Raw genomic sequence first — 25,271 nt, forward strand, 5'->3', positions numbered from 1 at the left:
GACAAAGTCAAAACTCAGAGATATTGTGTTATTTGATGAAATCCACATCAGTGTTACTGTGTCTGGCACTTGAATAGAACTGGATCTGCTGGTCTCAATGCCTGTGTTCATCCCAACTCTGTAGATCACTTTTATTCCTCAGATCTTTCTCAGAGGAGTAGAAAGAGAAGGCATCATGCCCATGAGTGACAGGTGACTAGACACACTCCTACATCATTGTTCAGTAGTAACTCTCAGCCCATAAATTATACATGTGACCAGGGGAGAAAAAAGAGAAAATTTCCTTTTAGAATACATGCATCCTAACTCAAGAGGTTTTTTATGATTTGGTTTTCGTTGGTTGGTTGGTTGGTTGGTTGGTTGGTTTGGTTGGTTGGTTGGTTGGTTTGGTTGGTTAGTTTGGTTGGTTGGTTGGTTGGTTGGTTTGGGGGTTAGGTTTTGGGGGGAGGTAGGGGGCTTGGATGGTTGGCTTTTATTTGTTTGGGGGGGGTAGGCTTAGTTTTGCTTTTTTGTCTTTCACTACAAAGCCTTAGGATGGCCCTATGTAGGATGGCTGGCACAGCCCCAATAATAGTAGCACAGCCTTAGTATGTATAATGCAAAGATGCCAGCAGAAGGTACTTAATGATAATTCTACCTTATAAGTCTAGCATCCCAGGATAGTTATAAAAAGCATTTACTACTAGCCTAAGCATACCACATCCATGAGCTTCTTTGAGACCTGCCCTTTTCTCATCTCCAGTTGCTCAAGAAGGAAATAAGCACAGAGAGGTCAAGCAACCTGCCTAAAGTCATACTGCTCATTATTGTGGTAGTTGGGAGTCAAACTCTGCTCTTTGGCTCCAAATACCTTCATTTATAACCGTGGCCCTGTGTAGTTGCAGGGCCATTGCTCCATATAAGCACAAGTAAGCTAAGATTCTATAGCACAGCAGAGCTGGTTAAGAACTTTTCAGTTGCCCCTTGTGTTCTACAGTGATTTCTGAGGTCAAAATCAAATTTTCTGATAAATAAATAAACCATAACTTTACCCTAGCAATGACTCCTGAGCACAGAATAGGCTTCGGCTCAAGAGCAAAACACAGAACTCCCGCCGAGGGAATTGATGCCTCTGGCTTTCCAGAAAGGCACGTTCTGGAGAGACAAGCATCGGCTCCCAGCTGGCAACACCTCACTAGAAACCGCCAGCTTTCTCCTAATGGCTTTTCTTGCCTAGTCGTGCACCTCCTATTTCCGTGCTGGAGTGTGCTCTCCTAATCCGTGGTTCTCCGTGCCCTGTTAAATAATCATCGCTTTTCCTCCCCGGGGCCAGCTTCATTTCAGAGGAGATGCGTTAGAAATGTCAGGATTTCTACAAATCTCTTTTACATCGCTGCAGCGATGAGCCATCCATCTCCCAGTCACTAAGCCCCTTACCGCTGACATTTATCCGGAAACATTATCCGTGGGCCCAGAGCTCTAATTGGCTTCACTCCTCTGCAGTACGACTGGGGGCAGCTGTCTCTCCACGAAGGAAGTGATGCAGCCCTCCTTCGCACAAAAAGGCAAAGCCAGGCAAGGCAGAGAGTTCAGGATAAGCACTGCCGCCCTCCACAAAGCCCCCCCACCCCGATTCCCACGAACCTCCTGCACCATTCCAGCAGGGAACATCTATTCCTGGGCAGCTTTGAAAAACACAGTAGCAGGCATTAATTAACCTTCCACTCTTGTGTTATGTTTCCACAGGAATTGACTATCTCCACCCAGACTTGGCCTACAACTATGTAAGTACAAGTTGATTTTAAGGTGTGAGGAATGTGGGCTTTTAACCAACTCTGCCACATCCAATTACTGAGTGCTCTAATACACGCAATATGCGGCATGCGTGCAAAGATCAAGTATGCCCAAATGCAGGAACCATCTCTCTCTCCCTTCCTCCCTCCCTCTTTCTATCCCCCACCTCACACACAAACACACACACACACACACACACACTCACATACACACGTGTGTGTGCTACTCAGATGTTCATGTGCACACAGAATAACAACCACATACTCACACTTGGTGCACACTTGGGTGCTTGTACATACTGACTCAGCCCATCTTGTTAGAGCCACTCTTCAGATACGGGAGCTGTCACGCGCCAAATGGGTGGCTGGTTGAGAAGAAGGATGGCAAGCTGAGGTTTGGAGGAACAGACTACCAAGAAAATAGACAGAGAGAGAGGCAGAGCGAGCATTGGTGTGGGCATTGAAAGTTGCCCCAGCCGAGTTACGCTTTCCCGTAAGCTTGAACTTTTAAGTTAAAAGACATGACCTTAGTGACTGAGGACGTCCGTGTAAAACAAAGGCTTAAGTAAAATGGACAGTTAATAAGCAATGCTGTTCACAAGTCAGTTCTCTGGACGCTTTGCTAGATGTGTCTGTCTCTACTGCATAAAAGTCAAGGGGCTGCCTTGTGTTTTGTGCACTGGGTACCAGGAAACAGGAAAATAAACCTTTTGTTGTTTGTTGCACAGGACTTGGCAGTCTAGAAGTATAAAAGTAGAGCTAAACATCTTCTCTAACACTATATATATATGTGTATATATATATGTATATATATATATGTGTATATATATGTGTGTGTATGTATTTTTATATATATGTATGTGTTGCATATAAAATATATTATTAGATAATTATGTTATTATATACTATAACTATATTAGATATTAATATATTACCTAATACTAATATATGTATACATAATACATTATATATTGTGTTATTATATACGTGTATGTTGTATCATATTATACATTAAATATATTAGTATTAGAGAAGAAATAATAGGAAAAAATATATAAAATGCATCATGGATCATCCAGTCACTGTGGCCACCAAGGGAAATGACAGAAAAATAAACCAAAGTTTTATTGCAGGTGATAATGACTCATAGCTGTGGAGAAGACATTCATGGGCTGCCTGCACATGACAGTCTACACCACTGACTCTGTGGGTCATGTCTAGGGAACCCTTCAGCTTGTCCCTGAAGCCACCCGCCCCACTGCCAGCTCACATGTCTGTAGCTGTTCATTTACTTTCTTGAAATGGCCTGAACTCCTCACCTTGGACAACTCTTCTCTGCATCTTTTTCTGTGTCCTCCAGCAACACAGAGCCCTGAGATGTCACTGACAGGGAGACTGTGCTCTGGTATCCCAGGGCCTTCCCTCTTAGAAGTATGTTTCCATCAGGGATGCTATCCTGCAGCTTAGGAGAACTGTCTACACTTACTGAGGCACTGGTACTTCCCATAATTTTCTTCAGCCCCAGGGCCCAGGACATCAGAAGCAGCCATATACGGGTTTCGCTGCCTTGTCTCCTGGAGGACCTCAAAATGGGTGTATCCTTCTTGTCTGAAAGACTAATGACACCTACCCTCCTTACTGTGCACAGATTTTAGCTCCTCAAAAGCCTAAACCAAAAAGCAATTCTCAACCTTTAGGTCACAACCCCTTCAGCAAAAACCTCTATCTCCAAAAATATTTATATTGTAATTCATAACAGTAGCAAGATTGCAGTTATAAAGTAGCAACAAAAAGATTTTATAGTTGGGGAGCACACCACAACATGAGGAACTGTATTAAAAGGCCATAGTGTTAGGAAGGTTGGGAGCCCTCTGGCAAACCCACAGCTGAATCTGGAAAGTGTTAGCTGTGCTCAGACCAGCGATATTAGAAGCACCTGGAGACTCCAAGGCCTGTGAAAGCTAAGCTTTTCCCCGTTTATTCCTTTTCCAAAGATGTGAATAAAGGCATGACTTATTTAGAAAGGCATAAAACAGATTCCAAACCAGCCATAACACCATGAACCTGACTGTCTGGGGCTTTGGCTCTATATGTCTTTATTTCATCAAATCTGCATTCTGACTGCATATTATATTCCCACATCTTCATATGTTACGAACATTTTTACATTTTTATGTGTCTTCATTATTATGAGGGCTATGTGGAATCGCTTCACACTGCAATTTAAGCACCACAACTTATTGTTGGACAACTGGGAGCCTGTTTCCAGTGGTTACACTCATGTAAGAGGGAGCATGACAGGCAGTGACATGCTTCATAGAGGGGCCGGACAAACCCATTACTCAGCTCCTTTCCAGAGAAGACTTTTTCCAAAGAATTCTGGGAAAAAAGAAGATGTAAGAGGCACATCTTTCCAATTACTTTCATGTGTACTGTGGAATGAAATATTCTACATCTCCCATAATTTCTCTCAAGTAAATAGCCACCAATGGGTTGGTAGCAGCAACGGTAGATTTTCAGTTGACCTCACAGGTGAACTGTCTCATGACTGAGGCTAGTAAGTACATAGGAATGCTAAGTTCTCCATACCTGAAACACAGACCTGGGTTATGGCCACTGGGAGGGGATTCTGAAAGAGAAGGTACGGACTAACTTTAATCTAGATCAGTGGTTCTCAACCTTCCTAATGCTGGGACCCTTTAATACAGTTTCTCTAAACATAAAATACAGTGACCCAAGAACATAAAATTATTTTAATTGCTATTTCATAACTGTAATTTTGCTCTTGTGATGAATTGTAATGTAAGTATTGTCCAGTGGTCTTAGACAACTCCTGTGAAAGAGTCATTCGACCCCCCAAAAGGGTTGAGAACCACTGATCTAGATAATATCTAATAAATGAGTAAAAATGTAAATTATGTTTAAAGATTTACATGTTGATAATTTCATCTAGATCAAGGTTCAAACAAACACTCATTAATGGACCTGGAACCTTCCCAAGACTGAGTATACACCTCTGTTTGTCTATGAAACTCCTGGCTCTTTGGCGTGTTGAAAAAAAAGCTAAACATCCAACTATCTCACTCATAATCCCTCAACATAGAACCCTAAAAGACCAGTTCTCCCAAATCATGGTGTCTTTTGGTCTACATAGACCTGAGACAGAACCTAACAATACAATTTGTCTTCTTTATTTTTGACTAAAAATGTTTACACAATCATTAGGCATAAGCAGAGTCAACCTGCTGAGGAGAGCAGTGAAGTCAGTGGATGAGGATAGGCTCAAGCACTGAGTGAGAAAAAAATTAACCAACCTCATCTTCACATTACTAAGTAATGTAATGGCTTAGATGTGATGAGCTCACTCCAGTGCTCTTCTAGGAAAAGATACTTTGGGGAGGTACTTATTCAGGTTTTCCCAGAAACAAATCCCTGAGACAATAGTTTCAGTAGAACTACTTCCTTTCTGCATTGTGCCAGAAAGCAGAAATGGAGGAGAGAATGTAGCCATGATAGGTACATTCTCAAACATGTGACCACTTCAGGCAATTGGAAATTAACCCCAATAGGACAATCTGACAGATAAATAAAAGCACCAGAGTACCAGAGCCATCTCACCTGGCATGGGACACCTGGGGACTCTGGGTATTCAACCCAACTTCAACAGTAGCAGTCCTTGGTTTAGGGCTGATCCCAGAGGATCCTTATACTGCCTCTTGAGCCTGGAGGACAGCCGCCATCCATGTTTAAACAGTAGATGCTCGCCAGGAACATGCAGGTGTCAGCCAAAGAGATGCTACCAGTAGCATCTGGTAGCACCTGCTACCAGTGTCTGCCATGGAAATCTCTTGTACTGGCTGGTTTTGTGTCAACTTAACACAAGCTGGAGTTATCACAAAGAAATGAGCTTCAGGTGAGGAAATGCCTCCAGGAGATCCAGTTGTAAGGCATTTTCTCAATTAGTGATCAAGGTGGGAGGGTCCCTTGTGGTAGTCTTTCCTGGGCTGGTAGTCTTCAGTTCTGTAAGAAAGCAAGCTGAGTAAGCCAGTGGACCAAGTCAGTAAGAAGCATCCCTCTATGGCCTCTGCATCAGCTCCTGCTTCCTGATCTGCTTGAGTTCCAGTCTTGACTTCCTTTAGTGATGAACAGCAATGTGGAAATGTAAGCTGAATTAACCCTTTCCTCCCCAACTTGCTTCTTGGTCATGATGTTTTGTCCAGGAATAGAGACCCTAAGACAAATTGGTACCAGAAGTGGGGTATTCCTGTGACAACCTGATCATGTTTTGGGGAGAACTATGGAAGGACTTTGGACTAGAAGATACATTACATGTTAATAGCTCTGTGAGATGTTGTATAGGAACTTGGAAGATAATGTTGAGAGCAGTGCAGAATATGGAGGCCTGACTTATAAAATTTCGGAGGAAAGATTAAAGACTCTTATCAGGGCCATTGCTATTTTGATTGTGACAGTTCTGTGGTTTTGGTTATCTGGGGCTGGAGAATCAGCTGTGATTAACAAGAAATCAGAACTACTAAAGTGAAAACTCTGCATTACTGGGACTATTGATGCTAGTTTGTTGGAGCCAAGACATTATTGGTGATTAAGACGAGACCAGCATCATTTAGGTGAAATCTTCTGAGAAGTGTTTTCTGAGAGCACAGACGCTGTGTTCCAGAGATAGCCAAGGCTGTACCTTGTGCTGTGGCTGGGCTTGGTAATGTGTAAGAGTCACCCAAGTGGTACTGGTTTTGAAGGCATGAAGGGGGTCCTGAAGAGCAGCTGAGGCTCAGCACTGTGAGAGATCATGGAAGGCCATTGGTGAAGGTGCGGTCTCAGTTGTAATTGGTGACCCAGGACTTGAAGGGGTCATGCAAAGAAGTTGAGACTTGGCACCATGAAGAGAGCCTACAAGAGGCTATTGGTGAAGCCTAGTTACAGAGGAAGACAGCAGTGTTTTGGAGATGCCAGTACCTTGAATGACTACCAAGAACAGCAGCAGCAGTGGAGTACAGGCATCTGGAACCTAGAAGACAGATGTGTACTACAAAGGGCAGAGCCGGAAAAGTGATGCAAGCCTTTGGAGGAGATCATGGTGTCCAGACATTGGACAGTTGGTGTTTGATTTCGCTTTTGATTGTGACTGTGGCCTGATATTTTTCCCTCTTGAAGGAAGAAAGTATTTTAGTGGAGCCCACAGTTAAAAGACTTTTAATTGTAAAAAAAGACTTTGAATTTTAAAAGAGATTGGATATTTTAAAGGGATTGAAATTTTAAGAATTTGGAAAGACTGTGGGACTTTTATAGTTATTTAGATCTTGGGAGTGAATAAGTAAGGGTTGAGGCTTAATAGTGATGTGTTTGTGTGTCAAGTTGACAAGGGGTCAATTGTACTGGCTGATTTTGTGTCAACACAAGCTGGACTTACCACAGAGAAAGGAGCTTCAGGTGAGGAAATGCCTCCATGAGATCCAGATGTAAAGCATTTTCTCATTTAGTGATGGGGGGGGGGGGAGCACACTGTGGGTGGTGCCATATCTGGGCTGGTAGTCTTCAGTTCTGTAAGAAAGCAAGCTGAGCAAGCCAGGGGAGCAAGTCAGTAAGAAACATCTCTCAGTGGCCTCTGCATCAGCTCCTGCTTCCTGACCTGCTTGAGTTCGAGTCTTGACTTCCTTTAGTGATGAACAGCAATATGGAAATGTAAGCTGAATAAAACCTTTCCTCTCCAACTTGCTTCTTAGTCATGATGTTTTGTCCAGGAATAGAAACCCTGACTAAGACATCTCTTAAAGGTCAAAATAAATTAAAATTGTCTATATTGTGGGAACTAACTTCTCATCTTCTTTATTAATTTAATTTCAATAAGAAGTGAAAATTCTACCCAAAGAAAAGTATGTTATATTATACCCAAAGGAAAGTTGTTTATTATAAAGGAATGGCTTTGTTATTCTGTGCAGCCAAAGAGAGAAAAAAAAAGAAAGTGTGCTGGGTAGTTCAAGGCTCTTTCCACTAAACTAAGAATCAAAATACTTTGAAAATTGCAAATCAATATATAAATGTAAGTCTTTAGTGTTAATTTAATTCAACAAATCAACACTGAGCCTGTTGAGTGGAGAGCAAAGGACAATAGCAGCCACTTCTATGATTATTCTATTGTTCAAAGGTTGGATTGAATCTCGGGGTCTAACCCATTTGTAAGAGCTTATTATTCCAAATAATTAAAACTTTCCTTTTTCCATTCCAATTGCAATAACCATGAAATGAGTACTGTTCAAGAGAGTATTTTGGACCAAGTTAGAGCCTCATTTCTTCGTTTTTTCTGTGCTGCAACAATCTGAACCATTTCCCTAACTCAGAACAGTTGCCTTGTGTTAAGTCACATGCAAGACTGGGGAAAGAGATGCCAGAAAGGTGCAGGTACAGGGTGAATAAAGGTGCAGGCTGGGGGTGTCTCACAGCATGACTTAGGAGCACGCACACAGATGGGGAAGTGACTCTGTTCCGTGGCTCTTAGCCCATGACAATTCCAGACTTGGGTCTATAGCACTGGCCCAGGGCTGAGGCTGTACTCAGTCTGCAGCAGGAGGACTACTCCTTTAGGAATGTGTGGCTTGTTGAAGAGGTGACGGTTTTCAGAGCTTGGGAGCAGGTAGGGCAGAATCTCATCTTTGCATCATAGGTCGGCCTTCCTGAAGTCACAAGTCACACAAGGCTGGTGGGCCTGTAAAACTCAAAGAGGATTTGAATTCTCTAGCTGTGTTGGAGTTTCTCAGGCACTGGTATTAAGACAAAGATTTGAGGCTCTCTATCTGTGAATTCCAGCTGAGTATATCCAAAGACTTTTTTACTTTATTATTGCCCTACTCAACAAATTGTCAGATAACAAGTACAGCATTCCTATTGTTTTAATTTACTGTATGTCTTGCAGAAATGGGCTCAGGTTTGCCCCATCTGCGGTATAGCCCAGGATGGCTTCCCTTTCTCCTTACCTACACTTAGTTTGAATGATAATTCTAAGAGTCTTTGAGATTATTTCTGGTCTTCTCTACTCTTCCCTCTTAACTTTCCTAGCCTCACAACCTTGTACTTGGCCTGGAACAGCTGACCTCTTCGTCAGATACCTCTGAGCTCACTGGGAATCGGACTGAGCAGTTGCACTTGCTTCCTGAGTCCATTAGCTTAACCTGACTTGTGCAGAGCTATCGTCTTGGCTCTTTTGAGAGGAAAATGAAATTTTACTGAGCAACTAGCCTGTGTCTGTCCTAACACGCATATCATGCCCCTTTCACTAACAAAGAAGTAAACACACATAGTGTGCCCCTTTCACTAACAAAGAAGTAAAAATTCAAAGTCTAAGGTTATTAAAGAGTAGTGTCTCTTTAGACACTCCTCCAAGACTCTGGTCGCCAGCCTGGTCATTTATGTTGGCATTCACTCGTCCTTCCAACAATGTGATTTACCTAAAATGTATGACTACATCTCCATTAGATCAAGAACCTGTGCATGCATTATGTGTATGTTTATATCTCTCTTAATATTTAGCATTGTGGTTCTCAGGCATTTTATAAACACACACATGGGGTTGAATATTTACTATTGTAAATGAAACCAAAAGCTAAGTCAAACAATGCCCCTCTATTAATGACAATTATAAACTCTCTAATGCCCAGTCCCCAACCATCTCACAGGCAGATGTTGGATTCCGTGCATAGTACCAACATCAGAAACAGGGAACCCTAACTGAGGTCCCACAGACACAGGCTTGAAGAAAAGATTGTTATTTAGGTAAGGTGATCTGCACTCAGGCAGCCTCAAGCCACTTCTTGTCAATAACACCCCTCCCTTGGCCAGAAGGGGTGGAAATATTATTAGATGATAATACAATTTAGTTCCCAGGTTTGAGGATGATAGATTAGGCTTTGTTCCAGTTCAAGCGTCCAACTATTATGGATTCTGCAGTGCTGTTATTCAGATGACAGAAGTGCTTTAAAGAGAAAACAAGGCTACCCTTGAGGACCTGCACTTCTACCCTCTTCGGATGGGGCCTGACAGATCGATGTCTCTGAGAAGGAAGCTGTGGATAGCTCTGAAGTTCTGCCCCGGGCTGAGCTGAAAGGCAGCAGCCCTGGGCTTGGCAGCAGTGTGCACACCAGGTGGCACAGGGCTACCATGATGAAAGAGAGATGGCTGGAGACAGGCACTGTCCTCAGCCCTGGGTGACTCATATGTCATGCAGTATTGATCACATACATTGCTCCAGGTTTTTAGGCTTATTAATATTTAAATGAATGCATTAATAATGCATGTGAAATTGAGGCTTAAATACTTTTTGTATCTTATTGAAAGGGAAGTGAGCTATTCTCAGCACTGTGTGAGTGTGTGTGTGTGTGTGTGTGTGTGTGTGTGTGTGTGTGTGTGACCAGTTCACAGGAGACTTCATCACCAGAAAGCCAGAATGAATAAATAGAACTGTCTAAATGATCCCTTGGATAGACCCTGGGACAAATGACTATAATCTTATCCAATTGGTGGATTAGAGAAAATGGTCCATTTTTAAAAGGACATACTTGGTATGAAAGTGGAGAAAATAAGCCTCGTTTGATTAAATGGATCTCCTTCCTTGGTCTCCATGTTTACAGCAAAATTACAACTAAAAGCAGAGGAAAGAATCTGGTTAATGAACTTTTACAAATTTCTTACTGGACTAGACTCTACTCTACTAAACCTAGTCGATTTTCGAGATATCTGCACCATTCTCTAAGGTACTGCTCTAAGGGCCAAGATTGTAAAAATATAGGGGTAAAATATCCCTGCCTGCCCCTGGTGGTTTCCATGTAGTTATAGAATTACACTGCAGTGTGTTCAATATTCTCTTGGAAGACAAACTATTATACATTTGAGAGCCCAGCAAAATCTACAAGACACACAGAGCAAAGAGTAGAGTAACAGACAAACTTCAAGAGTAGCAATTTGCACACTAAGGATATGCTTGCTTTCTTGAGAGAGCATTTGGCAACTTACCTAGAAATCCTGTCAGTGGATTCCTGGCATGTCAGTGATTCAACGTTCATCAGGAGATCTGCTCATATCCAGAAGTCTACACTGAAAGTGACCCACAAAAATCACTTCCTTGCTCCAAAATTCCCTAAAAGTGCTTGACATAATTTCATTTCATACACTAAGTTTAAGTCACTTACAAACTTCAGTCACTTACTGTTCTTTCACTCATGAAAGACTCACCCAGAGGTCTCATTCCCTAGGGAGATCATTAACTGAAACTATCTGTGTGTGTGTGTGTGTGTGTGTGTGTGTGTGTGTGTGTGTGTGTGTGCACATGTATGTGTTGGTATATCTGTGTTTTCTATAAATAAATATTAAATTATAGAAGAATGGATGGATGGATGGATGGATGGATAGATGGATGGGTGGATGGACGAAAATGGATGAACCATCAGAACCACAGTTTCCATTGCAATCCAATGCCTATTCTTCCCTTTAAAAAAAATCTCAGTCATTTTCCCTTGAAGACAAGTGTCTGGGTTATTCATAATTCTAGAATAATCCCCTTGCTTTCTCTCCTGGTAAAACACTAATTCCCCTTGAATCTGGGGAGGAGCTATAAATGAGACCTGGTGTCATTCCCTTAATTAGCTTGAATTTCAAAATCAATTAAAATGCCTTATCAGTTGAATTTTTGATAATCAAAGAGAAGATGTTCCCATGTGGGCCAGAACTTAACAGGTGTACACTTTGAAAGAAGATTTGAAGGTCAGACAACAAATAAGCCAAAAGAATTTTAAGTATCATGATTCACCTGTTGACCTTGAAGAGTCACCTGCCATCACACAAAGATTGTCTACAATGTTCTTTATACTCTATGGTTATTATTTTGCCAACAGGGCACTTGAGGGATAAAGAGTGGGCTGTCTAGGAACTGAAAGCATGAATCTTACAACCTTGAACCACTAAATTCTGTCAACAGTCAGCAAACTTGAAGAGTGCCTTCAAGTTTTAGATCAGATCTCCACCTCTGCTTGTTTTCGGGTATGGAAAAATAGTCCAGGTTACCCACGTCTAGAAACCTTGACACAATAATTTATATTATTTAGCAAATTTGTAGTAGTTTTCTATATAGGAATAGAAAAGTCATGCAAGTCTCCATGGATGCTATGTGCTATATCCAAACACAGCATTTCATGACAGCCTTCCCAATCCTCCATCTCCAAAATTACTCCTGCCCTCTCTTATGTGGTGCTCCCTGACTTTGAAGCATTTATATATAGATATTCCAGTTAAAACTCTGTTCATTGGTCATTTATTCTGCACACTTTGACCTCATTAACCACCACCGTCTACAGAAAGGAGCTCCACTACCCCAGATAGAAAGCCTATTAGTCTATGGGTATGAACATACATATCATACATTTTTAGAAGTCAGCTTGATATGTTCAGTTGGGAATGATGGTATTAGGTTCTTCTCTTGGGTTAATGTTCTACCAAGAACATACTTTTGATCTAGGTGCCAGTCTCAGGTTGTTGTCCCCTCCAAAAGAACAGGTCTCAACTATAATAACAGAGCGGTTTGTTATCTCCAGAATAGTCGTGCCACTATTGTCCCATGGGCACATCTTGCTTGGTGGATCTGTATCATGGCATATATAGTCTAAAGATGTGTGAGATCACTGAAGTTTCTTTCCCAGCAGCCTATATGGTACCTTCCACACCATGCATGGTAGTCAGCTGGAAGCAAATTTCCAGCTCAGTAGCACATTGATTTCTCAGTGTCCTATAACCTGAGAGCTGCCCTTGGCTATAAGCTCTTACCATCTAGTTCTGGTAGGCAACCAAGAGTAATGCCAATAGCCTGTATTCTTCCATAGGCCTCTGGGACATCTCTGTACTGACTTAACTGTTTTTCTTTTTTTTTAATTGGATATTTTATTTGTTTACATTTCAAATGTTGTCCCCATTCCTGATTTCCCTTCCTCAAACCCCCTATCCCATCCCATTCCCCCTGCTTCTATGAGAGTGCTCCCACTCCCACCTCACAGTCCTGGCATTCCCCTACACTGGGGCATTGAGCCTTCACAGGACCAAGGACCTCTCCTCCCAATGATGCCAAATAAAGCCACCCTCTGCTGCACATGCAGCTGGAGCCATGGGTCCCTCCATGTATACTCTTTGGTTGGTGGTGTAGTCCCTGGAAGCTCTGGGCCGTCTGGTTGTTTGATAGTGTTGTTCTTCCTATGGGGTTGTAAACCCCTTCAGCTCCTTCAGTTCTTTCTCTAACTCCTCCGTTGGAGTCCCTGTGCTCAGTGCAATGGTTGGCTGTGAGCATCTGCCTCTGTATATGTCAGGCTCTGGCAGAGCCTCTCAGGAGATAACTGTATCAGGCTTCTGACAGCAAGCACTTCTTGGCATCCACAATAGTGTCTGGGTTTGCTGTCTGTATATGGGATGGATCCCCAGGTGGGGCAGTCTCTGAATAGCTTTTCCTTCAGTCTCTGCTCCACACTTTGTCCCCACGTTTCCCTTAGACAGGAGCAATTCTGGGTTAAAAATTTGGAGATGGGTGGGTGGCCCCACAGGTTCTCCCTCCCCTTTGTTAGACATTTCAGCTAATGTCATCCCTATTGGGTCCTGGGAGACTCTTGATTTCCTGGTACCTGGGACTTTCTGGTGGCTAGCCCCAGTTCCACATCCTCCATTGCTACACACCTCTGTTCAGTTTCCTGACCGTCTTATATCATCCCCAACTCCTCCCACACCTAATTCTACCTCCCTTTCCTCTCCCCCTTCTCTCTTCCTCCCAAGTCCCTCCTACCCTCTATCTAAAATCATATCACTTTTCAGTTTTTACATGTTTTAATGTGTTTGCATACTTTTAAGGTTTTCTATTTACTTATCTTTGCCTTTAACAATTCCATACATACATAGTGATCTGTGTTCATGTCTATGATCATTTGGAGAGAGGGTGGGCACCATGTGTCAGTCTCCATACCCTCAAAGCTCTGCCCATGACTTGAAACTTAGCAGTTATACATTGCCATTTAGTTTTCTACATGACTCAACAGAGTCCAGAGGCTTGACTACGGAGAAGGAGTGTATCTCAAGCAAGGAAATAAAGGAAGGCACAGAACAAGATGGTTGTGCTGTCCACAGAATAACAGTCTTAAGAATGTCCATGTCTGATCCCTACAATAGGAGACAGAGGTCCTGTGGCGGTAAGGAAGGGTACTTTGCCAGTGGACTTAAAATCAACTCAAAACAGGGAGATTCTCCAACGGTTAGTTTGTTCTTGGTGATATGACCAAAATACAGGAGAACCACAATTAATGGGAAAGTGTTTAGTTTGCTTCACAGACTCAGTGAGTGCAGTACACGATCACTTGGTCCCAAGCGCTTGAACAGAGTGTCATGGCAGTGTGGACATTAAGTTGAGAATAACTCATTTCATGGATGAGCAAGAAACAGAGAGTAAAACAGGAACAGGAAGTAGCTGGAATCCCCAGGATCCCACTTCCTCCAGCCAGATCTCATCACCCAGTTTCAAAATCTCCCACAATGCCATTATCCAAGAGGCAGGCATTCAACTCTTGAGCCTATGATGAGTGCTACGTCTACCATTAAGCCAGCTGTGCCAAATGCATAGATGCTTTAAATCAAGAAAGGAAAGTAGACACCAGATTAAAAAGAGGTATGAAGATTAATGAAGGTCAGAAGTGATTTAGAAAATGAGGACTCAACCCATTTTTCTGACCCTGAAGGTAGAAAGTGGGATTGTGGGGAGCATAGGTCAAGAAGTAGGTAATGGTAGAGTGAGGGGCATTACTGCCTTGTCACTACCCCAGCAGTTCATGGGAATACTAGTAAGCCAGTTAGTTCTGAAGCCAACAGTGACCTGCCTGACCCCGCGCCCCAATCTATTTCTCACGGAAATCTGGTAGATTACATCCTTGGGAGGCACAGGCAGCCAGATCGCATGGACACTGAGATGATCTGTGAGACCAAAATCCACACCATGGGCCTCCTTGGGCCTCATTCTGTAGATAGGAGAGTCTGTGTCCTCCCCATTTCTCCAGCAGGAGTGTTCTCAAAGCTGAAACTGCTCCTGACCTAGGTGTGAGTTTAAGGATATTTGGGGAAATTGGTAGAGAAATGTTTTACTTTTTTTTTTTTCTAAGCACATTCAGACATGTTTCCATTAGAGATAGGATGTCTTTTTTTTTTTTTTAAGATTTTATTTATTTTATGCATGTGAGTACACTGTCGCTATCTTCAGACACACCAGAAGAGGGCATCGGATCTCATTACAGATGGTTGTGAGCCATCATGTGGTTGCTGGGAATTGAACTCAGGACCTCTGGAAGAGCAGCCAGGGCTCTTTAACCCCTGAGCCATCTCTCCAGCCCCAGAATGTTTTGCCTTAAAAGGCTGAGTTCCAGGGCTGACCTTGAACTTGGGTCCTCCTGGGCACCAGTGTTCTAAGGATACACCAGTAATTCACAGCTAGCAAAATCATCTCCTTTCAAGGCCCTCAAGTTATATGATTAAAACAAATGTCCTGCAAATGTGTGGACAGACAGGGCTCTCTGAGCTGAAGCCAAGGTTGTAAGCAGTAGAAGATTTCTGAGAGGTCCTAGCCCAGATTCTCACTCTACAGAGAGAGAGACTGAGGCCTGGGTGGTCAGTGAACTATCAGAGGTCAGGGCAAAAGTTAGAGCAAAGCTAATCCTGGAACTCAGCTCTCCAGTGTGTCTCAGGAGCTGCAGGTATCACTCTCACAACTGAAGAATGAATTTGGATATTCTGAAGTGCCTTTGAGCCATTTTCTGTGCCTTCCCTGTTGCCTTGGATTGTTTTTTTACTCCAATTCCAATTCCAGCATTTACTCTTTTTTTTTTTTTTTTTTTTTTTTTTTGGAAAATTGCCACAGAGATGTTAAAGCCTCCATTACCCTCCAGGTATAGAGATCTCTCTCGTAGGCTTGGGATTTCCCATCCCCTCTTGGCTGCTACTGAGTTGTGAGTCCCCACGCGAGGCTGAACAATGTGTACATCTTCTAGCGCCCCCTTCAGGACTTTGCCTGAATTTACATCCAGACTTGGCTTGCTTCCCTGCCCAGACTTCTTAATCAATCCTCTCCCGGGCAGCTCCTGAAGAACAGGAGGATGCTGACTTATAGTTGAACAGTCTGGAGATTTGGGCTAAGCAAAATTTTCCATCCTATGTGGCCAAGCCAAAAAAAATCTCTGACGCAAAAATAAGATTAGCTTCTCCCACATGGTAACCTTGCTAGTTCCCAACCTACAGGAAATTATTTTTCACAGAGAAAGAACCCTTAATTACCAACCAATAATTAAAACCTGAAGCCAAGTACAGGAAGCCAGGGCTGATCTCTCAGCAGTGTTCTTTAATACAGTCCTGGGTATCGCGGTGAGGACTTGGCTTTCTGTGTACCCTGTACACACCCTGTCCACAATACAGAATCTGCTGGGTAGAATAATAAGATGTATTTCAGTGTGTGGGAGATGTTTTTATTAAACTATGGAGAGAGAGTTTTATAGCATTTGCATTTTATAGACCTAACATTGCCAAGTTTTTAAGTAAGAGGTTTGGTGTACAACTAAGATATTCAGAATGTTTGAGGACTCCCATTGAATTGCTGCTAGGGAGAAAAAGGAAATCACTGTTTAATGGTCCTCAGTTTTCCCATGTCTCAAACAGTGATGATTGTCTTTCCCAAGAAGACTATAACTATCTTCATAGTCATAGGAGAGAATAATTATATATATTGCAGATATGAACATCAGGGTTTGGTTGATCTATCAAAAAGTACACACCAGTTGAAGTATGGTGGCTCGCACCTGTAATCTCAGCATGAAGGGGATTGGTATAAGTTCAAGGCCAGCCTGAAACATAAAGTAAAATCATACCTCAAAAAAAAATGGGAAACCAGTGGAAGAATCTCACAAATCCAGATTATGGGGCCAAAACCAGGTTGAAAATGCCATGAAAGTTAGGCCATCCTTGACCTCATATGGGGAGGAGAGAGATGTAATTCTAAGGGCAGGGGAGCCATCAGGAGGCATTGAAGCGGGGACATGGCATTTTTGCTTTCAGGCAGAAAAGCAGAGAATGACTCCGCAGAGTGTTAAAGGTATCAAGCTGTTCTGGTCTAGGTGCTGGGTCTACCTTTCATCTCCTTGTCCTCGTCCTCGTCCACCTCCTCCTCCTCATCCTCATCCTCATCCTCCTTTTCCTCCTTCTCCTCTTTCACCATACCTCCTCCTCTTCTTCTTTCTTCTTCCTCTTCCTATCTCTCTCTCCCTCCCTCCTCTGTTCCCTCCATCCTTCCCTCCCTTCTTTAGAGGTTCAGTGCAGAGCCCACAGTCACTGCATAAGTGTCTGCAATAGTGGCCAGATGATCCTGAACCACGTGACCCAGAAAGTCCCTTGCTGAGATCCTTACAAAGAACAAATGTCCTCTGTAGATAACAACGTGGTTCAGGATCACTCACAAGCAGGCATGATTATCCAGTACTCCATGACAGTTTGGTTGGAGAGTTCTTTACCTCACAACCCCATCTCCTTTCATGTGGAGAGTTGATTATGAGTTAACAGAATTTGAGGTCCGTGTTGTGTTTGCATCTCTGCTGTCTCCCTTCCTTTGCCTTCTGAAATTTTTGCCCCTAGTGCTTGATCCCTTTTGTTTCTGTTGATTCACCCTGACCAGTAAGGATGCAGTGTGGTTATTTACAGTGTCCCTGGCCCTGTATGCTATATGAATTATTACATCTACACTGTATCTTATACCAAATACATACATGGTTTGTACAGTCAAACGCTCTGCCCACTGAGCTGTACCTCTGGCCTGGGCACTTTCTCATCACCTGTCACAAACAGAAAACTGAAGATCAGAGTGACTAGAGGCATACACAGCCAGGGAACAGAAAGAGGTGAAGCTCACCATCTATCACCATGTCACTCAACCATCCTCAGTCATCCTCTGCAAATGCCACTGCCAAAAACAGTGACAACCCTCCCAAATACTGACTCTCTCCCTCCTCCCTTCCCCCAGCCTGCCATCCCACTCTCTCCTCTGCATAGACACTACTCTGGTCCTATCATAAATATCCTGGACCAGGCCAACGTCACTCACATCCACAAAGCATCTTGCTTCCACTCTTTGAACATATTCTCCCTCAAACAAGCAGAAACTAAAGAGAGACTTGTCACTTCCCTGCTTGGACCTACTTGAGAGTCCCCTGTCCTTAGAATTCTATCCTTCTCCTTCTTTGTAAGACAAAAGATGGCCTGCCTTCCGTGGGCCTTTTCAACCATTTTTCTGCCCCAACATCTGAGACATGTTCAACTCTTCCTCTGGTCCCCCAGCCCCACCCCCACTGTCAGGGCCATTTCAGTTTAAGGACTGTCCCCTGTCTGGTCACTTCCTGGTTCTTCATAGTCTATAGCTGTGTGTATGCTTTTTGGGAGGGGGTTGGAGGGTGACGTGGAGTGCCTGCCCACTGGAGTGCCAGCCATCTTGGCTGTCAAGTTTACTTTGCTCTCCTGCACATAGCAGGTGGCCAGGGCCGTACAAGCAATTAATCATCACCTATCACATGGCAGGGGTATGAATCTTTTAGTCAAAACCTCTTTGTTAGCCTGTACCCTGTTGTTTCTGTTGACCATGTGAGGTGATATGAATGATAATGGCCCCCGTAGGTTCATAGATTTCTATACTTGGTCCTCAGCTAGTAGAACTGTTTGGGAAGCCCTGGGGGGTGTGGCCTTGTTGGAGGAGGTGTGTCACTGGAGACAGGTTTTGATCTTTAGTAGCCTCCTGCCTGAATGCTCACTATGTGGGCACTCAGCAGCTGCAGCCACTGCCGCCTGCTCCCCCCTCCCACATCACATGTTCTTATCCCTGTGCACCTGTAAGTAAGCCCCAGAAGAAACCCTTCCTTCTATGAGTCGCCTTAGTCAGGCGCCTCATCTCAGCAATAGAAGAGTCACTAAGACTCTCCGGGCTTTCTCCCCACAACTCCTCCCTTTGTTGTGGTGAGGATGGGAATGATTTATTTATACCTGAATCGCCACCAGCATTTCACTATAAAAGAAAAGCTGTCAAAGACTCAGTGAAACAGTATTTGGCAAAACCAGAACGGGGAACTGGGAAGGGGTGGGAGGGAGGACAGGGGAAGAGAAGGGGGCTTACGGGACTTTCGGGGAGTGGGGGGGGGCTAGAAAAGGGGAAATCATTTGAAATGTAAATAAATTATATCAAATAAAAAAAAAAAAATACAAAAAAAAAAAAAAAAAAAAAAAAAAAAAAAGAAAAGCTGTCTGTCCCACCCAGATTCATGTGATCCAGAAATGGGTGTGTTTTCATGTTTCCTGGCTGGGGCAGAACTGTTGTATTTCTTCAGAGCCTGCAGCTGAGGAAACGTAGGTCCCTCTGTGCAAGACTGCCCTGTCCAGTCCCAAAGAAAACAAGTGAGAGGATCCAGGGAAGGGCGTGGGAGCGGCTTTCGCACTGCTTTTAACTCTTTGTGTGCAGCTAGCTGCAGTTTGATTTCCAGGGCACATCTTCTCAAGCTGAAAAATAACCAGGGTTTCTTCTGTAGTAGGGATCAGTTTTCAAAAGATTTTGAAAACTAATAAGAAAAAGTATATGAAAATGTTTGAAAAATAAAAATAATATATGTATTTATATATTATATAATAATGTTTATATAATTATACAGATTATATATTATATTAATATAATATAATATATTATATAATAATGTATATATTATATATTAATTTATATATGATATAATATAGTTAATTATATCATATATAATTATATTATATATTAATTTATAATTAATATATATGGATTTGTTCTTAGCTAATAGGCTTTGTTTGATCATTATTCCAATAGAAAGGAATTCCCAAATATGGAAACTCACAGGACTCAGCAGAAATAGGTTATTGTAGTGTCCTCACTATTAACATGGAACTCCACGCACCATATTTACAAATCTTTCCACAGGAAAACAAACCTGCCTTGGAAAGAATGTTTATAATTACAATCATGGATGTTATCGGTTCCTCAGAGGGAGAGCTTAAAATATCAATTTAAATGCAAATGAGTGTTATCACTCCAAATTAGACTCACCCCATTATGTTGAAATTAATATAAAAATAATATTGAATGCCAAATTGCAAGTAATTAATATTGACATAGTGAAAAATACACAGTTTCCTTTTGGCATTGGAGGGCTGGGGGGAGGCTTGTCTGCATGTGCCACGGCATGTCACATCCGTGTCCTCCGTGCAGGGCAGCGTAGTCTGCTGATTAACTTGAAAGGAAGACAAATGGCACTGAGACATGGCAGAGTCCAACAAGCAGTCCTTTGGGTCTAAAGAAAAAAGCACTGAAACCTGTATTTAACTGGCAAAATAGCGCTTAAAATTTTATTTCCTATTTGCACAAGTATAAAGTAATAACACTAAACAGAAAAGAACCTTTTTTGTACTCGCTGATTTAAAAAAAAAAAAGTAAAATTGTACTAGGAACAGCCATCCTCTTGTATTAGGAACAGCCACACTCGTTGACTTCCTTTGATTTTTAGAGCTGAGCATCACACACTAAGCCAAGTGCTCTGCCACTGAGCCCTAGGCATACGGGCTTTTTTACTTATTGGTGGTGGCCGCACTCACGCTATAAAGGCAAATTATGACACAGGCCATGGGGCCAGCAAAGCCTGAGACTTCGGCTGTGTGAACTTTTAAGGGAAAGTCTGCTGAAGCCTGTTGATTTGACCAATCACGATCAAGACAAAGACACAGCTTTGTTGAAAATACAAATCCAAAGAGTAAAGCGTGAGTCCAGTCCTGGCTGGAGCATTTTCCAGCTGGGTGGCATCTGGTGGGACACCACACATCTCCAGGACAGAACTCTCAGTTGTAAGCTGGGAGGATTGGACTCTTGTTGTAACCCGGAAACCATAGAAAACTCTCCTCCTTTCCAATAAAATCCTTGATTAAGAAGGAAAAGCTGTGTTGCTTTTGTGAGGAAATGATCATCTAGTACTTTAGATCTGTGTAGATACAATAATATGCTCTTGAGAGTGGCAAACACTTCTTAGTACTCGCCAAAGTAGCTAAGTGACTTCAAAAAAGGGGGTTGGTTTTTTTTTCTTTTTTCTTTTGCTGTTTTTTGGTTTTCATTTTTGGGTGGTTTGGGGGGGGGTGTTTTATTGTTGTTTTATTTAGTTTTGCTTATTTTTTGGATTGTTTGTTTGTTTGTTCAAAACAAGGTTTCTCTGTGTAGCCCTGGCTGTCCTGAAACTAGCTCTGAAGACTAAGCTGGCCTCGAACTCACAGTGATCACTTGCCTCTACCTCCCAAATTCTGGGATTAAAGGCGTGAGCTACCACTGCCCAATTGGATTCAGAAAGGTTTGTGTTTAGAGGCCACCATCATTTCAAGTCCCCAGAGCCAGCAGAGTCACTCCAGGACTTTGTCCCGGGAAGCATGGTGGAGGGCTAAAGGACTGAACAGGGAAGGCGGCCCGCACAGGCTAACACGGGAGCCTCGCTGTGGGCAGCCGCAGCCCACCTCTACCCTACATTCCGAGGGCGTAACTTAGAATGGATGAGACACAGCTGTGTGTGTTTATACGCCCACACCCTCTGCCATCTGTCTGACAAGTGACAGGATAGAAGAGGAATAAGGACCAGCTCTCTGAGCTGCTACAATCAGAGGCAGCTGGGGCTTCAGAGGCCCAGAGAGGTCCAGTTTCATGTGAGTCAGAGTGCACTCACATGCTAAAAACAAGAAGTTATAAAGGGATGTCCAACAGCGCCTGCCACACTGGCAAAATCAACACACTCAATTATCTGCGGACTCTCTCAGAAACTACATGGTTATTTTTTTTAAGATTTATTTATTTATTATTTTATGTGTATGAGTACACTGTAGCTGTACAGTTGGTTGTGAGCCATCATGTGGTTGCTGGGAGTTGAATTCAGGACCTCTGCTTGCTCCGGCCCTGCTCTCTCCAGCCCAAAGATTTATTTATTGTTATATGTAAATACACTGTAGCTGTCTTTAGACACACCAGAAGAGGGCATCAGATCCCATTATGGATGGTTGTGAGCCACCATGTGGTTGCTGGGATTTGAACTCAGGACCTTTGGAAGAGCAGTCAGTGCTCTTACCTGATGGCCCATCTCACCAGCCCACATGGTCATTTTTTATATAGGATACGTATTGCCACAGTAATCACTTACTGTACATATCATAAAAGAAAGACAATCCTAAAAGATGAGGTAACATAAATATTTAGAAGGTTAAAATGCATACCTGTGTCATAAGAACCAAGAACCAAGTCGAAGAATCAACCAAAAGGTTGGTGGACTGGGAACACAGGTGCCAAGGCAGCATTACAGTGGGACAACAGAGAACTCTAAGTGGGATGGGATCCTGAGAGGGCACAGCATGGATGAATGCTGAGTGAGATCAGTCACAAAAGGCACACCTCCCACTTCCATGAAATGTCTGGAGTAGCCAGATGCAGGAGTAGCCTCCAGGAGGTGTATAATAGGCTCACAGACTCAGGTTGGCCAGACCAAATGTTCTGGAGATTGTTTACATAGTAATGTATTTTACATTTTTTTCTTTTTTATTATTCAATATATTTTTTATTTACATTTCAAATGATTTCCCCTTTTCTGGTCCCCCACTCCCCAAAAGTCACATAAGCCCCCTCCCTCCCCCTGTTCTCCCACCCACCCCTTCCCACTTCCCTGTTCTGGTTTTGCCTTATACTGCTATACTGAGTCTTTCCAGAACCAGGGGCCACTCCTCCTTTCTTCTTGTACCTCATTTGGATTATGTGGATTATGTTTTGGGTATTACAATTTTCCAGGTTAATATCCACTTATTAGTGAGTGCATACCATGATTGATCTTTTGAGACTGGGTTACCTCACTTAGTATGATGTTCTCCAGCTCCATCTATTTGTCTAAGAATTTCATGAATTCATTGTTTCTAATGGCTGAATAGTACTCCATTGTGTATATATACCACATTTTTTGCATCCATTCTTCTGTTGAGGGATACCTGGGTTCTTTCCAGCTTCTGGCTATTATAAATAGGGCTGCTATGAACATAGTGGAGCATATATCCTTATTACATGCTGGGGAATCCTCTGGGTATATGCCCAGGAGTGGTATAGCAGGATCCTCAGGAAGTGAGGTGCCCAGTTTTCTGAGGAAAGATTTGATTTTTCAGACTGATTTCCAGAGTGGTTGTACCAATTTGCAACCCCACCAGCAGTGGAGGAGTGTTCCTCTTTCTCCACATCCTCGTCAACACCTGCTGTCTCCTAAGGTTTTTTTTTCTTTTTTAATTTGTGTGGATGGGTGTTTCTCCTGCTTGTGTGTCAGTACATCGAGTGAACGGCAGTGCCTTTGGAGTCCAGAAGAGGGCATCAGATCCCTGGGATGAGTTACAAGCAGCTGTAAACTTCCATGTGGGTGCAGGGAATCCAACCCAGTTCTTCTGCAAGCACGGCCACTGCTCTCCCCCACTGAACCATCTCTCCAGACCCACACTGAAATATTTAAAAACTACTGAATCCGCGCTAAAAACAGTTGAGAAAGTACAGTATACATCACATTTTTACAATGGTTTAAATAAAGTACCTAAAACTTTTAACCAAACTCAAAAGAAGTTCTAATATGTATCCCTCAGACCTTGCACTAACAGAGTGCTTGTGTGGCCCTGTTCTCAATGTAGCCAGGAAAGAGAAAGTTTCTTTGCCAGAGAACTATTAGGATTCATACATAGAAAATTATAAACCTCTTCCTCTTAAAAAAAAAATTACCAGGCAGTAGTGATACACACCCAACTCTTAGGAGGACAGCCTGGTCAACAGAGTGAGTTTTAGGAAAGCCAAGGCTACACAGTGAAACCCTGTCTTTAAAAGGTTAATAAAATAAAATCTCTAGGAACACTCAGCACTTGAGATGAGATACTAAAAATAGGCACAGTATCTCTAAGACAAGACAATAAAGATGCTGTCCAATAGTGCAGGTCTCATTAGGGTTCCTGGCCATCTGAGCACTAGGTCCTGAAGGGGTCTCCTCACTGGGGAACAGACTCAGGGTGAAAAGCACATGAGATGCCTCCCTCAATATCAGTAGGACCTGGGCTGGTCCAGAGAGAGCTTTGAGTAGCATTTATGATCTTAATCAGAAAGAATGCAGTGCTGATCTGGAAACTAACTGGATGCTAGAATCCTCCACACATCATAGAGTGTCAGGAATTACAAAGATCTTGGTTAGAGTATATTTAGCAACAGTGACATTGATGTTGTATCCCAAGCAGGGATCTATATGTACCTGGGGGCTCATTATAGTCTAGGTGACAGCAGGCACCTAGCAAAATCTCTTTTGATGGTGATCATCAGCCAAGTCACTCAGAGTATCTTTAGTGGCTAATGAGAAATTGTACCAGAGTTGAGGTTTTTCTAAACATGAAATCAAACGTGGATTTTGTAACCCAACGTGCATCTACTTATTTAATAATTTTCACTTAGCGTGCAATGCTACCTTAACAGGTCATTCGAAAGTGAACTGTATGTTACCTTCATAGCTGGCAGCATCACTTGCCATACGAATAGGGTGGTGGATGTATGCTCGGGTTTGGGGCTATGATGGTTTTAATAAGAATGCCCCGATAGGTTCATTTTTTTGACTGTTTGGTTCCATTGGTGGAACTGCGTGGGAGGGGTTGGTGGTTTTGTCAGGGGAGATGTGTCTCTGGGGGTGGGATCTGAGGTTTTGAAAACCCTTGCCATTCCCTCTCTCCATGGTTGTTGTCTCAGTGTGTAATCTCTGCCTCTGCCCCAGCACCATTTTTCTGCCTAATGCCAGCTTCCCACCATGATGGTCACAGACTCTAACTTTCTGGACCATGAGTCCCCAGATTGAATGCTTTCTTGTTTAAGTTTGCCTTGGTCATGGTGTTTTGTTGTGGAAATAAAAATCTAAGTACCCAAGGACTTCTTAGACTTTGCTACTCCAGGGACCACAAGCAGAAAAAGACTTGTCTTCTGGACTGGACTTGTAGGGGGCAATGTATCTTCTGTGTCTAAGATTTAAGGAGAGATGGAGGCTAGAATGGGTAAGGGGGTACTCAGCGCAAGCTTGCCTGCTAATGAAAGTGTCCCATGATCTTTCCTCTGAGACCAAATGCCTGTAGGCATGCATAGGGGTGGGTATTTAAAATAGCCAAACCTGTTTGCTACCTCAAACCTCTATGGTGCAAATACCCATGCTGCAGTGACCCCAAAAGGGTTTAGCAGCTTCCTATCAACTCTTACACACACACACACACACACACACACACACACACACACACATACACACACACTTTTCACTTAGCCAGTAAAACACACAACTCCTGCCAGTAAGAGAAATGGAGAGTAAGGAGAGA

The 25,271-nt window shown here is 42.8% G+C and overlaps 1 protein-coding gene across 1 annotated transcript in view; it reads left to right on the forward strand.

The window, feature by feature from the left end:
- The first annotated feature begins 604 nt into the window (after positions 1-604).
- Pcsk2 (proprotein convertase subtilisin/kexin type 2) overlaps positions 605-25,271 on the forward strand; it is a 117,012-nt gene continuing 92,345 nt past the window's right edge. The window contains exons 1-2 of the mRNA XM_052181694.1: positions 605-617; positions 1,726-1,763. Of these exons, the coding sequence (XP_052037654.1) occupies positions 605-617; positions 1,726-1,763 (51 nt within the window). The remainder of the gene's footprint in view (positions 618-1,725; positions 1,764-25,271) is intronic.

This window comes from Apodemus sylvaticus, chromosome 5 (genome assembly GCF_947179515.1).
Source record: "Apodemus sylvaticus chromosome 5, mApoSyl1.1, whole genome shotgun sequence".
Classification (NCBI taxonomy): domain Eukaryota; kingdom Metazoa; phylum Chordata; class Mammalia; order Rodentia; family Muridae; genus Apodemus; species Apodemus sylvaticus.